This window comes from Babylonia areolata, chromosome 27 (assembly GCF_041734735.1).
Source record: "Babylonia areolata isolate BAREFJ2019XMU chromosome 27, ASM4173473v1, whole genome shotgun sequence".
NCBI lineage: Eukaryota > Metazoa > Mollusca > Gastropoda > Neogastropoda > Buccinidae > Babylonia > Babylonia areolata.
In genome coordinates, this window is record NC_134902.1 from 6,475,385 (window position 1) to 6,489,624 (window position 14,240).

A 14,240-nucleotide genomic window follows, 5' to 3' on the forward strand; every position below is an offset into this window, starting at 1 on the left:
AGTTGTAATGTTCAGTCTATTTACATCCTTCCACTGTGTCTGTGGGGAAAGGCGACAGTCACAGTGCTAGTACTAAGAGTTGTAATGTTCAGTCTATTTACACCCTTCCACTGTGTCTGTGGGGAACTTAGGCAATAGTCACAGTGCTAGTACTAAGAGTTGTAATGTTCAGTCTATTTACATCCTTCCAGTTCCACTGTGTCTGTGGGGAAAGGCAATGGTCACAGTGCTAGTACTAAAGAGTTGTAATGTTCAGTCTATTTACTTCCTTCCAGTTCCACTGTATCTGTGGAGAAAGGCGACAGTCACAGTGCTAGTACTAACAGATGTAATGTTCACTCTATTTACATCCTTCCACTGTGTCTGTGGGGAACTTAGGCAATGGTCACAGTGCTATTACTAAGAGTTGTAATGTTCAGTCTGTTTACGCCCATCCACTGTGTCTGTGGGGAAAGGCAATAGTCACAGTGCTAGTACTAACAGTTGTAATGTTCAGTCTATTTACATCCTTCCACTGTGTCTGTTGGGAAAAGGCAATAGTCACAGTGCTAGTACTAAAGAGTTGTAATGTTCAGTCTATTTACTTCCTTCCAGTTCCACTGTATCTGTGGAGAAAGGCGACAGTCACAGTGCTAGTACTAACAGATGTAATGTTCACTCTATTTACATCCTTCCACTGTGTCTGTGGGGAACTTAGGCAATAGTCACAGTGCTAGTACTAACAGTTGTAATGTTCAGTCTATTTACATCCTTCCACTGTGTCTGTTGGGAAAAGGCAATAGTCACAGTGCTAGTACTAATTGTTGTAATGTTCAGTCTATTTACATCCTTCCACTTCCACTGTGTTTGTGGGGAAAGGCTATAGTCACAGTGCTAGTACTAAGAGTTGTAATGTTCATTATATTTACATCCTTCCACTGTGTCTGTGTGAAAACGCAATAGTCACAGTGCTAGTACTAACAGTTGTAATGTCCAGTCTCTCCAGGCCTGGAAGAAGATTGAGACAGTGGGGGAGAAGGGGTGGTGGTGGGGGGGTGGGGGGGGGGGAAGAGAATCCATATTTACTTGTCTGACAGCTACACAAATTATACAAATGCATGCTCTCATGGCCTGGTAAGCTTGTCAGGTTATCGGGCATCTGACAAGCAGATGTGGTGCAGCACTATGGATTTTTCAAACACAATGACACCTCCCTGAGTGAGAAACTGACAGGGGAAATTTTTTTTTACCTGGCTGGAAAGTTGTACTGCTTCCCCCAAAGAAGTAGGGCACCAGGTAGTAGAACAAGGCGAGCACAAAGAGAATGATCAGCACAACCTTTCTGGATCTGAAACACCGCACACTAGCGTCAGAACGACGGCACTGCACAACTTAAAATACATAACATATTGTAGTGTAGTGTACTGTATTTCTCTTTTTATCACCACAGATTTCTCAGGCTGCTCTCCCCAGGGAGAGTGCATCGCTACACTGAGAGCGCCACCCTTTTTTCTTTTTCTTTTTTTCCCCCCTGCGTGCAGTTTTATTTGTTTTTCCCTATCGAAGTGGATTTTTCAATAGAATTTTGCTAGGAATAACCCTTTTGTTGCCGTGGGTTCTTTTACATGCGCTAAGTGCATGCTGCACACAGGACCTCGGTTTATCGTCTCATCCGAATGACTAGCGTCCAGAGTACCACTCAAGGTCTAGTGGAGGGGGAGAAAACATCGGCGGCTGAGCCATGATTCGAACCAGCGTGCTCAGATTCTCTTGCTTCCTAGGCGGACGCGTTACCTCTAGGCCATCACTCCACATATATTATATATATATATATATATATATATATATATGGCAAAAATAATCCTGCAGCAAAGTTATGCTTAACCCTTTGAGCCCTGAGTTCCTGAGCAATTTTAACACTTCTGCCTGAGCTCCTGAGCCAAAATTTGCAAATAACTGGTATTTAATGTGTCACGGCAGATATAAAAAGAGTGCCCTGACCACCGCTTTACCGGTGGTAGAGAAAAATGACATAATGCCTAGCCACCGGTTGAGCGGTGCATAAACACTTGCGTCATGATTTGCTATTGCTCGACTTATATTGAAATCGATCTTTTTTATCCAAAGCACATGCACAAACACAGTGAAAAGGCGCAGCCATGTTGGTACTATGTTCGCTGACGTCAGAATATTACGGTTTTTCTGATTGGCTCTTCAATATAAGTCAACCAATAGCAAAACACGACGCAAGTGTTTACGCACCGCTCAACCGGTGGCTAGGCATTATGTCATTTCTCTCTACCACCGGTAAAGCGGTGGTCAGGGCTCAAAGGGTTAAACAATAAACATACACAAAAAAAATCATATCACAGTGACATTGAAACAATGAAAGATGAGCAAATGCTTCAGCTGAATCATAAGTACTGCGGACAGTGAAGTGACGTTTGAAAACAAAAAATGAGAAAAACCATGACATAAATAAACTGCAATGTGCAAATGTCTTGTGGGGGGGGTTGGGGGGGGGGACACTTTCTTTTCTCTAGACCATTCTTGATCAGAAAATACATAATTATTTATTGCATTTGGTCTTACTGCTTTTTAAATTACAAAAAAACCAAAAAAAAAACACACATTCTGATGCCATATCTTATAAGTTATATCACATTATTATTGATATTAATCATGTGATTTTACATTTGTATATTTGTCATGAATAAAAAAAAAAAAGAAGTGTTATATCTGGTGTGCACACACTTGAGATGATGTGTATAATAAATGAATGTGTGTGTGTGTGTGTGTGTGTGTGTGTGTGTGTGTGTGTGTGTGTGTGTGTCTGTGTGTGTGTGTCTGTGTGAATGAGTGTGTGTGATTTTGCATGACATGCCTACAAATTTAAGAGTTTACAGAACCAGATACAAAGAAACTGATTTTACGCTGAAACTAATATTAAATCAACATACACATCTCCAAAATACTTATAGATTTCAGATTGTCTTGATAAACATGGAACAAAGCTGTGCTTATGGTATGGAATAATCCCAACAAAGACTCACCTCTTATGGTTTGGTTTGTCTTAAGTAATGCTTTGTATGTATACATACACACGTGTAAAGTGTACACACACACACACACACACACACACACACACACGTGTGTGTGCACACTCTTAAACACACATGGCCAGAAGTGCATTAATTTTCTAAGTAAAACACATCAGCTTTTAATGAATGAATTAATGAATTAGTCAAACTGACTAATATTACTGAAGCAGGCAAACAGATGTGCTTTGAATGAAACCAAGTGCGCAATGCTCATGTGCACAAACATGTATCCATAATCCTTTTGACAATCTTTTGGATGTCATTCTGTGACAGTAGAAATAACACACACACACACACACACACACACACACACACACACACACACACACACACACATTATCATCTTCACTTTGGGGGAAAAGTCCAGATTCAGATGCTTTTTGTTTTTTTTCTCCTTGTTCATTTTCCTTCACAAAAACATTTACTTTCTTTCTGTAACTTGAAGTTTTTTTTGTGCTGGAACAAATATACTTATTATGCTTGATTCCTCAGAATTCCCTGGCAAGTGGAGAGCTCGTGAAAATAAATTTTAATACAAAATTCTGTGACAATGAACAGGTTAAAGGTTCAAGTTATAAAAATTCATTTAAAAAGTCACATGTTCTGTCATTTCTCTCTTTCTCTCTCTCTCTCAGATTCCTCCAGCACCCACCCACCCACACACACACACACCTTGACACAGACACACGTGCAGACACATACTGCTCACCACCTCCACACACACACACACACACACACAAACACACACATACACACACACACATTGCTCACAACCTCCAAACAATATGAACCACTGCTGTTCCTTCTGTGTGAAAACAAACCACACTTGGTAAACTTGTAAATATATATATATATAATTATATATATATATATATATATATATATATATATATATATATATATATATATATATATATATAAGCAAAGCAGAAAAATCCCACAATGCAGAATGATAGAAACACAAAGAGATTAGATTTAAGTGATTATACTTATAGCAAAAAAATTATGTGAGTGTGTATACATGTATACATGTACATGTGCATGTATTATTTGTTTTCTTTCTGTTTCACCTCACTTTAAAGAAATTCATTACTAGGCATTTAACATGTAGTGTGTTTGTGTGTGTCAGTGTATGTGTATGTGTGTGTGTGTGTTTCTGTGTCTGTGTGTGTGTGCACTCGCTTCAGCACATGCATGCGTACCTGTGTATGTGTACAAATGAGCCGGGGTTTGTGTGCACGTCTTTTATTATTATTATTATTATTTTTATTTTTTTTTTTATACATAAGTAAATTGATGTGTGTGTGTGTGTGTGTGTGTGTGTGTGTGTGTGTGTGTGTTTGTATGTCTGTGTGTGTGTGTGTGTGTGTGTGTGTGTGTGTGTGTGTGTGTGTGTGTGTGTGTGTATATGTCTGTCCGTCTTTGTGTGTGTGTGTTAGTCTGTCTATCTGTGTGTGTGTGTGTGTGTGTGTGTGTGTGTGTGTGTGCGCGCGCGCGCGCGTGTGTGTGTCTGTCTGTGTCTGTATCTGTGTCTGTTTCCATGTGAGAGTGTCTGTGCATGAGAAATGAATACTTATAAAGTTACATGTGCCTGGATCAGTGAGGTGAGATTGTACTGATCATCTGGCAATGCCAGTCCTAATCCAAATTTTTTACCTTCATCAAGTTCATGTAACTGTCATTGTTAGGTGTCAGGCATACAGTTCTGATATTGTTGAAAATCTGGATAAAGTCAGCACAGGGCAAACAGGGTTAAATATATTATAAACATAAAAAAAGTCCATAGAAAAATCAACACAACAAACGAAAACAAACAATAAAAAAAACATAAATAAATAAATAAAATAAATAAAGATAATAATTAATTGGCATCTCAAAATTCCTGAAAAAAAACAACAACAACACAATAACATCATCAAAAATGCAAACAGCAAATCACACATCATGAACGTATTCACATGAAAAGCAACCAGAGGGGGGCTTGGCAATCCCAAAAAGCTGAAAAAGCAGAAAAAGAAATGAAGATGTTTATCATGAATTTTAAGCATCACAATACCTCATCACTGTCTCACCGTCGTGGTTAGCGGCTCGTTCTCTTTTAATTTTGCTTTGGATAAAAGATGAAAGAAAAAGAGTTGTTTAAGAATCAAATATAAATGAGAAAAACTGAAAAAAAATATTGATGTCTTAGAATAATCATTTAATTTTGCCTCTATGTGCGTGCATGTGTGTATGTGTGTGGTTGTGTGTGTGTGTGTGTGTGTGTGTGTGTGTGTGTGTAAGTGTCTGTTTTTCTGTGTATAGATCTACAGATGTGTGTGTGTGTGTGTGTGTGTGTGTGTGTGTGTGTGTGTGTGTATGAATGTGCAGACATGTCTGCAACAGAGTTTTGTATACATTCAATTGTCACTGTGTAAGTGTGTGTACTTGTGTGAATGTGTGCGCATGTCATTATATATACACATGTGTGTGTGTGTGTGTGTGTGTGTATGCGTGTGTGATGATTTGTGTGTGTGCATGTGTGTGTGTGTGTCTGTGTGTGTGTGCGTGTGTGTGTGTGTGTGTGTGTGTACTGTATCCACATGCATACTACTTGTATGTGTGTGTGACGGTTTGTGTGTGTGTTTGTGTGTGTGTGTGTGTGTGTGTGTGTGTGTGTGTGTGTGTGTGTGTGTGTGTGTGTGTGAGTGTACACCGACATGTTGATTACATGTGTATGATGGTTTGTGTACGTATTTGTGTGTGTTAAATGGTCACACTTTATCTGCGTGTAGACTTGTGGATTTTTATCTGAATATATTCTAAATAGATATTAATGCTAATAAATCTCTTCTTTAACATTAAAAATAAATGTCTGGGAAACTGAATATCTTCCTGAAGAATGTATTATTTGTCTCTTTTATAGTTGTAACTGCACCAGAGGCATCCAGAGACAATTTTAATTTTGATGGTCAAACAGTAGAGAGAGTCAATGAATACAGATATTTAGGGCCCATCTTAGACAATAAGCTGACTTTTGACAGAAATGTTGATTCCATTCATAAGAAATGTCAATCTAGAATTTTTTGTCTACAGAAGCTTAGAAATGTTGGAATAAATTCAACTATTCTTCAAAGTTATTATCGATGTTGTATCGAGTCCGTGCTCAGTTTCATTTATGTGCTGGTATGGAAGTTTGGGAGTGAGGAGTAAGCATGTTTTGAATGATGTTCTGAGTGTATGCAGTAAAATTATGGGAGTGAAACAAGCTAGTATGCAAGAGCTGTATGAAAGTCGAGTGGTTAAAAAAAGCAGGCAGATAGCAACTGACGACACCCATATTTTAGCAAAGTATTATGAGCTATTGCCATCAGGACGACGCTACAGAACTTTTAAGTTGAAATCCAGAGCTCTGAAGACTTTTATTCCACGTTCAATCCACCTTTTAAATTCTTGAGAACTCTGTGTGTGTGTGTGTGTGTGTGTGTGTGTGTACGTGTGTGCGTGCGCGCGCACGTGCGCGCACTCTCATGTGAGACGTGTGAGTCTGTGCATGATAGGTTGTACCTTGTTCTAGTTGTGTGTGTGTGTGTGTGTGTGTGTGTGTGTGTGTGTGTGTGTGTGTGTGTTTACTGAGCTTAAAAACGTGACAATTGGTTATTTTGAATGTGCACTATGTTACGTAGTATGTAGGATGAATAATGTGCAATATGCAGAATGAATGTACAATGGAATATGTCTAATGCTAATGTCCATATTCTAAATATATTTCTGTTAATAATTACAATGCAATAATTAATTGCAATGTTTTAAAAGCGAATATGTGAAATGCTTTTATTTGAGAATATATGTTTATTACTCTTATTTAATCAAGTAAACCGCGTGTGTGGGGTGGGGGTTGGGGGGGTAGGGTGCGGGTGTGTGCTGATTATCTGGTTGTGGTTTTCCGCAATTTATCTCTATTCTTATCTTATCTGTCTATTATAATCAATGTGCAATATAGTAGGCTATGCTTATAATTATATTCAAAATAATGTTTCTTAATTCTCTCTGTTTTTACATTAAGAATACCAGTTATTACCTGCAGTGTGTGGATGTATGTATGAAACGGTGTATGTGATATCTTTTACATTTGTCATTTTGTGTCTTCGTAATATTCGTAAAAGCTATTTGTTGACTTTTACATTTATGTTCCCCATGTTGTTTACTTGTCTATGTTGTGATAATGCACCTGACCAAATTTCTCCAGTTGGAGATACTAAAGTTATTCTTATTCTTTTCTATTTTATAGTGGACGCAAATAAAGACATTTGTTACTGTTACTGTTAAATACAAACACACACAGGGATGAAATTCAGAACAGAGTGCGCTGATATTTCTGTGATCAACATCGCAAAACACAGAAGTCTAAAATGAATCATGAAACATAAAAAACCAAATAAATGACAAGGAATAAATGATGTAAATTAACAAAACAAAACAAAAAAAGACAATAAGAAATATGAAATAACAAACACTAACAGTAACACTAGAGCTACATAACGTACATGTATACATGTACTCTTTTCTTTTTATCTTTTTAAAAAAATTATTAATGTGCATTTATTTGCAGTCTCATAGATACACACTGATGACACTGGCACCACTCTCCACTGACAGTGACACCCATGCATAAATATATATCCTCCATATAAAATCATAGACTTCTGTTTATATTCATGCATACATACACACAGAGAGAAATGTATGTGTGTGTGTGTGTGTGTGTGTGTGTGTATACAATGATACATAAATATATATATATATATATATATATATATATACTATACATACATGTATTCACATGCGCGCGCGTGCGCCATACCCCCTCCACCACCCGCACGAGCGCGCGCGCGCGCACACACACACACACACACACACATGAACAACCCTGGCATAAAACACACAAGGTGCAATCCAAAACTTAAACAATCAAAGTTTCAGTTTAAATAGTTTTGCTGTAGCGAACGAAATTATGTACTGTAGCTGGTTAGAAATAGAACTGTAGGTAGGTTAAACTCAGAAAGACAGCCAACATGACAAGAGTATGCATTCGCGACGTCATCTGCTATTTTCACATGACGAGATCAGCTTGCAAAAACTGCCCGATGCATACCTGTTTAGAGAACCTAAAGAGGACACAGCCGCCTGGATTGTACTTCGTATCCACATCAGTGTGGCCTTGGGTAGCACGCCAAAAATACACAAAAATAAACGCTTCAAAAGCCAAAAACCATCCTTCATTTCCAATCGTTGCTTTCGTCAACAGAAGCCACCATATTGCAAGTCTGCAGTAAATGGAAACATCGTTTGTGAGAATCGTTTGTGAGAATATATATTCAGCATTTTAATATCACACTGGTAAAATGTATCAATAAATTGTGCGGTCAGTAGTTGGTAAACAACGTACTCAGAATTGTGAACTCAACACTTTTTTTTCTCTCCGAATCTGTGCTCACTTCCGCTGCCGGTAGACATACTTTTGTTTACCTTGCTTACGAGACGGCCTGGTTTTGCTTGTCCCGTTTATAGGCCGGGAGGTAAGCAAACACTATAACAGTGTCTGTGCCGTTGGAACATTTAACAGTCTATAAACTCATTTTCAGACCATTCAGTTTGACTTTTGTTGGAAATTGCTGAAGGTTCCAATATATTTTTTTCCTGTGAGCTGTCGCAACTGTGAACAGCCCAATGGCTGAGAAATGCTGTGTTCTGCTTTTCATCCAAAGGAGTTGAAGCCTGCTTCCAGATGATTAATCTGAATTTTCTGTGGCTGTTAGGGATTGTTTTACTACATGCCTGTACGCACATGCATGAGCATGCGCGGGGCACAAACACACACACACGCGCGCACACACACACACACACACACACACACACACACACACACACACAGAGTAATTATAGAAAAAAAAATCAATAATGATAATAATAATGGTACAATAAAGATTGGGGGAATTGGGGTCAGTAAGGGAGGTAAAGTAGGGTTCATTATCAGGCACAATGCAATAGTATACATGTTCTAACCTTTATCATTTTGTTTTTGAGTTTGACAAAAGTAGCATGGTAAAACAGATTTTTTTTTTCAAACAAATCAGTATGATCTGGTTTTCTTGAGATTTTTAGTCAGTCCTTCAGTGATAACTTAATAGTGAAGAAGCTGCTGGAGAGTCATGTCCTAGGATGTATAGTTTCAGTTTCTCAAAGAGGCGTCACTGCCTTTGGACAAGCCATACACGCTGCAACAACACATCTGCTAGACAGATGCCTGACCAGTAGCATAACCCAATGCACTTAATTAGGCCTTGAGTACATGCATGTATATTTTGTTATCCAATCACAGCATCAGTGTGGATTTCTTCTACAGAATTTTGCCTGGGGACAATACTAACATCACCATGTATTCTTTTTCAGTGGTCCAAGTGCGTGCCGCAAACAGGACCTTGATTTATCGTCTCATACTCACAGTTTGGTTTTGCAGTTAGGGGAAAGGGCGAGACCAGGATTCAGACCCAGACTCTCATGGACACTGTATTGGCAGATCAGAGTCTTAATCATTCTGTCAACTTCCTCTTCCAGGAAGTGTTACACTTGATGATTAACATTAGATGGGCGCAGTAGCAGAGTGGTTTAAGCGTTGGACTTTCAATCTGAGGGTCCCAGGTTCGAATCACAGTAATGGCGCCTGGTGGGGAAAGGGTGGAGATTTTGCCGACGTCCCAGGTCAACATATGTGCAGACATGCGAGTGCCTGAACCCCCTTTGTGTGTATACGCACGCAGAAGATCAAATACGCACGTTAAAGATCCTGTAGCCCATGTCAGTGTTCGGTGGGTTATGGAGACATGAAAATACCCAGCATGCATGAACCACGACAGAGTCATCGGCAAGTCGATATTGGTCATGTATCGGAAAGAAGAAGAAGAAGATTAACTCATTCAACCCTGCACCCACCTGAGAGGCGTGCACCGCTGATCACCGTTCTCTGCCTGAGCCCACCTGACAGAAACCCGTTTATTTAAACCGGTTCGTTGGCTCATTATTATGCATGAAACTGCTAGGTAAGGGAAGTAACTCCGACTTAACTTCCTTCCTCACTGGCACACAAAGTTTCGCTCCAAAAATCGAACGATTAGTGTGATTTTATCCGGTTTTCCGCATCGATAGGGTAAAACGTCAAAGGCGTACTATGCAGTTTAGAGCTCATTGAAATTATGATGGGCTCTTGCAGTGAATTCAACCCAAGTAACGACGATTTGTCTCGTAATTCTTTCGATAATTCATGGGAAAGTGAAGGAGATGAAATTAGCAAGCAGTGTAGGACAAAGTGGTGGACATTTCAGTCAAGAAGATAGCCCACAACATTCAACATCGACAGAAGCTGACATTTTACTATTTCTGTTTTTAATTCAAAGTTGCAAGTATACTATTACATCCTTTGTCTTGAGACTTCAGCAGTTGTGTCAAAATTACATTTCAGTCATAATGTAAAGTTTGGTAGCTATTGGTTGAGCGGCTGCTATAAATTTGTGCCTGAAGTGAAGCACCCCTTCCTGTTGATGCATATAGGCCAAAACATGCCAGGCTGGGAAGGCTGCACAGGCAGAAGACCTTAAAGGGTTGAAAGGGTTAAAGTCAGTCATTTCTTGACTTTTTTTCCTTATTGTTTCTTCCAGGACATAAACTCCTGATCTGAGTGAGGCAGTTAAGTCAGCTGATTGTTCAAACATAGCTGACGCTGCTTGACGTGACGTGTTCTGCTCCCAGAAGTGACGGCTGTGACCACCCGCAGCCATGCTGGTTCCAATCTTCACCCTGAAACTGAACCACAAGGTCAGCCCACGCACGGTCGCCATCGGCAGGTTTGATGGCATCCACCCCTCGCTGACATGCGGCACCACCGCCGGAAAGGTAGGTGTGAAGGAAAGGGAGAATGTGAGGAACAGGATTTGTGTGTGGCACAGAAGTTTTCTGCTTCGTTGTTTGTGTGTTCACAGCAAATGCATACAAGGGGAAAAAAAAACAACTCCATGAAACTATCAAAGAAGGGATGGAAATGATTTAGCATGTAAATTCAAAGTGTCCACATTAACATGCGCACGCATGTATTCTGTGAAACACACAAATCGGCCCCGATTTGCTACCTGCGTCTGGATATTACTACTACTACTACTACTACTACTACTAAGAAGAAGAAGAAGAAGGAGGAGGAGGAGGAGGAGGAGGAGCAGAAGAAGAAGCAGCAGCAGGAGGAGGAGGAGGAGGAGGAGGAGAATGTTCATTTGTATAGCTCCTTTTCTTTCTAAGAGCTCGGGGCTTTTTACATGAAAGAAAGAGGTTTCCCTGAAAGAGAAAGTTACAAATTCCATGAACCACTCATGACCACTCTGTTTCTCATTCCCCCACCACTCCCTCACCCCTCTGCCACCCCCCCACCCTCACGCACCCCCTCCCCCTCCTTCTCAAAAGTCGAAACTTATGTACAACAAGGCTCTTTTTGTGTTTAAAATTATGTTTGATACTGCTCCTCCTTTAAGAAGCAGATTTATAACAACCCAGTCCGTCATCCACCCAAGATTATGGTGCCGCTCCGAAGAGTCGATATTTTCAAGTCTAGTCTAATTTATTCTGGAGGTGGCTTATGGGAATGCAATGTTATCTGCTATTAATATTCATGAAATAAAAAACGTACATGCATTTAAGAAAATTACTCGTGAATATCTCATGAAGAACTTAAAAATACTGTAATTCATAGTAATCTATTCCCTGTATTGTTTATGATGTTATTAATAGTTATAAGTTATGCCTGTCTCCTTCTCTCACACATTACCCACATTTTCTTTCATGAATCTCATACTTGTGTGTACATTACTGCGTTACTGTTCTTCCATTTCCTTTGATGTGTGTTGTAATTTAACTTTGTAATGTAACTTTGACCCACCCCACCGCCATCCCCCCCTCTCTCTCTCTCCTCTGTTGATTTATGTCTGTCTGTCTGTCTGTCTGGTTGGCTGTCTTTCTGTCTGTCTGTCTGTCTGTCTGTCTGTCTCCCTCTCGCACTCTCATTTCATCTTTTCTTCTTTACTCTCATCCCCACCCACCCCCACCCCCCTCCTCACCTCTCTTTTCCTATCTTCTGATACGAATTTTCTCTTAATTATTCTTGTGCATTTCTTTTCCTTTTTTAAAATTTTTTTTAATATATTTATTTATTTAATTTTGTACCCCATGGCTGGGTGGAAAAAAAAACACATTCTTGTCATTATTATGTTTATCTCAATACCCTGGAAAAATAAAAATTTCGTTCGTTGGTTGCTTCATTCGTTCGTTCTAACATTCCCTGTTGTGTGTGTGTGTGTGTGTGTGTTTGCGGCAGGTGCTGATCCACAGCCCTCACCTGAAGGGGCAGCCGGGAGGGGCAGGTGGGGGGGCGGTGTCGGACATCAACCTGCTCAACATCAACCAGCAGGTGGTGTCCCTTGCCACCGGTTGCCTTGACGACGCGTCAGAGAGGGAGACGCTGGTGGTTGGCACGGCCACGAACCTCATGGCTTATGATGTGGACAACAACAGGGACATGTTCTACAAGGATGTGAGATTCCTTTCTTTCTTTCGGTCCGTTAACACGACCAACATTGATTGGCCGATCACTCTTGTCATGCTTGATGCATGCTGGGCATTTTCGTGTCTCCGTAACCCACCGAACACTGACATGGATGACAGGATCTTTAATGTGTATACTTGATCTTCCGCGACGGGCGCAATAGCCGAGTGGTTAAAGCGTTGGACTGTCAGTCTGAGGGTCCCGGGTTCGAATCATGGTGACGGCGCCTGGTGGGTAAAGGGTGGAGATTTTTACGATCTCCCAGGTCAACACATGTGCAGACCTGCTAGTGCCTGAACCCCCTTTGTGTGTATATGCAAGCAGAAGATCAAATACGCACGTTAAAGACCCTGTAATCCATGTCAGCGTTCGGTGGGTTATGGAAACAAGAACATACCCAGCATGCACACCCCCGAAAACGGAGTATGGCTGCCTACATGGCGGGGTAAAAACGGTCATACATGTAAAAGCCCACTCGTGTGCATACGAGTGAACGCAGAAGAAGAAGAAGAAGATCTTCCGCGTGTGTACACACATGAAGGAGGTTCAGGCTGGGTATGCTCTTGTTTCCATAACCCACGGAATGCAGGCGTGGATTACAGGATCTTTAATGTGCATAATTGATGTTCTGCTTGCATACACACACACACACACACATGAAGGGGTTTCAGGCACTAGCAGGTCTGCACATATGTTGAACTGGGAGATCAGAAAAACCTCCACCCTTTACCCACCAGGTGTCATTACCGAGATTTGAACCTGGGACCCTCAGCTTAAAATTTTAACATTTTAACCACTCGGCTGTCGCTTTTGTTGTTCTGTCTTTTTGCATGTGGGTGGGTGGGTGTGAGGGGTAGGGGTGGGGGGATGTGTGGGTGTAGATGGGTGATGGTGTGTATTTGTGTGTGTGTGGATGGTATGCATGGTGCAGTGAGTATGAGTGTGTCTGTGTGTGAATGTGAAGTTTTTGAGGTCTTTCGTATGTGTGTGTGTGTGTGTGTGTTTGTGTGTGTGTGGGTGTGTGTGTGTGAGGATGATGGATGTTTTGTGGTGTATGTGTGTGTGTAAAAGTGTGTAAAAGATCCTATGTAAAAGTGAAGAATGTGTTATTCCAAGCCACCGTTTTGTTTCCTGTATTTGATACTGGTGGGCAGACTGTCCTTTAAGCACATGTAGCAATATCTTGAAGTTCTATTTGTGTGTGTGTGTGTGTGTGTGTGTGTGCATGTGTGTGTGTGTGTGTGTGTGTGCGTGCATGTGTGTGTGTGTGTGTGTGTGCGTGCGTGCATGTGCATTTGTTAAAATCCACAGACCCCTGACGGAGCCAATGCAGTGGTGGTGGGACGGCTGGGCACCATTGAGTCGCCCATCGCGGTGGTTGGAGGCAACTGTTCCATCCAGGGTTACGATCTCAAGGGGGAGGAGGCATACTGGACGGTTAGTCGCTGCTTGTTTCTGTTCTCTGTGTTCACTTTTTCAGTGAGGCGTCACTACGTTCATAATCATAGTATTTATATAGCGCTGAATCTTGTGCAGAG

General features: G+C 40.7%; 2 protein-coding genes across 4 annotated transcripts in view; one reads left to right on the forward strand and one right to left on the reverse strand.

The window, feature by feature from the left end:
* Positions 1 to 8,364, reverse strand: part of LOC143301362 (uncharacterized protein KIAA2013 homolog) — a 35,303-nt gene extending 26,939 nt beyond the window's left edge. Inside the window, exons 1-3 of one of the 2 annotated variants that reach the window (XM_076615585.1) lie at positions 8,215 to 8,364; positions 5,137 to 5,187; positions 1,230 to 1,327 (exon numbers count right to left, since the gene is read on the reverse strand). In XM_076615585.1, the coding sequence (XP_076471700.1) occupies positions 1,230 to 1,327; positions 5,137 to 5,187; positions 8,215 to 8,342 (277 nt within the window). In that variant the 5' untranslated portion in view covers positions 8,343 to 8,364. The remainder of the gene's footprint in view (positions 1 to 1,229; positions 1,328 to 5,136; positions 5,188 to 8,214) is intronic. The other variant, XM_076615586.1, reaches the window with a different exon arrangement.
* A 198-nt stretch (positions 8,365 to 8,562) lies between these two features.
* The window catches only part of LOC143301333 (BBSome complex member BBS2-like), a 52,100-nt gene continuing 46,422 nt past the window's right edge, over positions 8,563 to 14,240 (forward strand). The window contains exons 1-4 of one of the 2 annotated variants that reach the window (XM_076615549.1): positions 8,563 to 8,638; positions 10,775 to 11,009; positions 12,475 to 12,690; positions 14,014 to 14,139. In XM_076615549.1, the coding sequence (XP_076471664.1) occupies positions 10,893 to 11,009; positions 12,475 to 12,690; positions 14,014 to 14,139 (459 nt within the window). In that variant the 5' untranslated portion in view covers positions 8,563 to 8,638; positions 10,775 to 10,892. The remainder of the gene's footprint in view (positions 8,639 to 10,774; positions 11,010 to 12,474; positions 12,691 to 14,013; positions 14,140 to 14,240) is intronic. The other variant, XM_076615550.1, reaches the window with a different exon arrangement.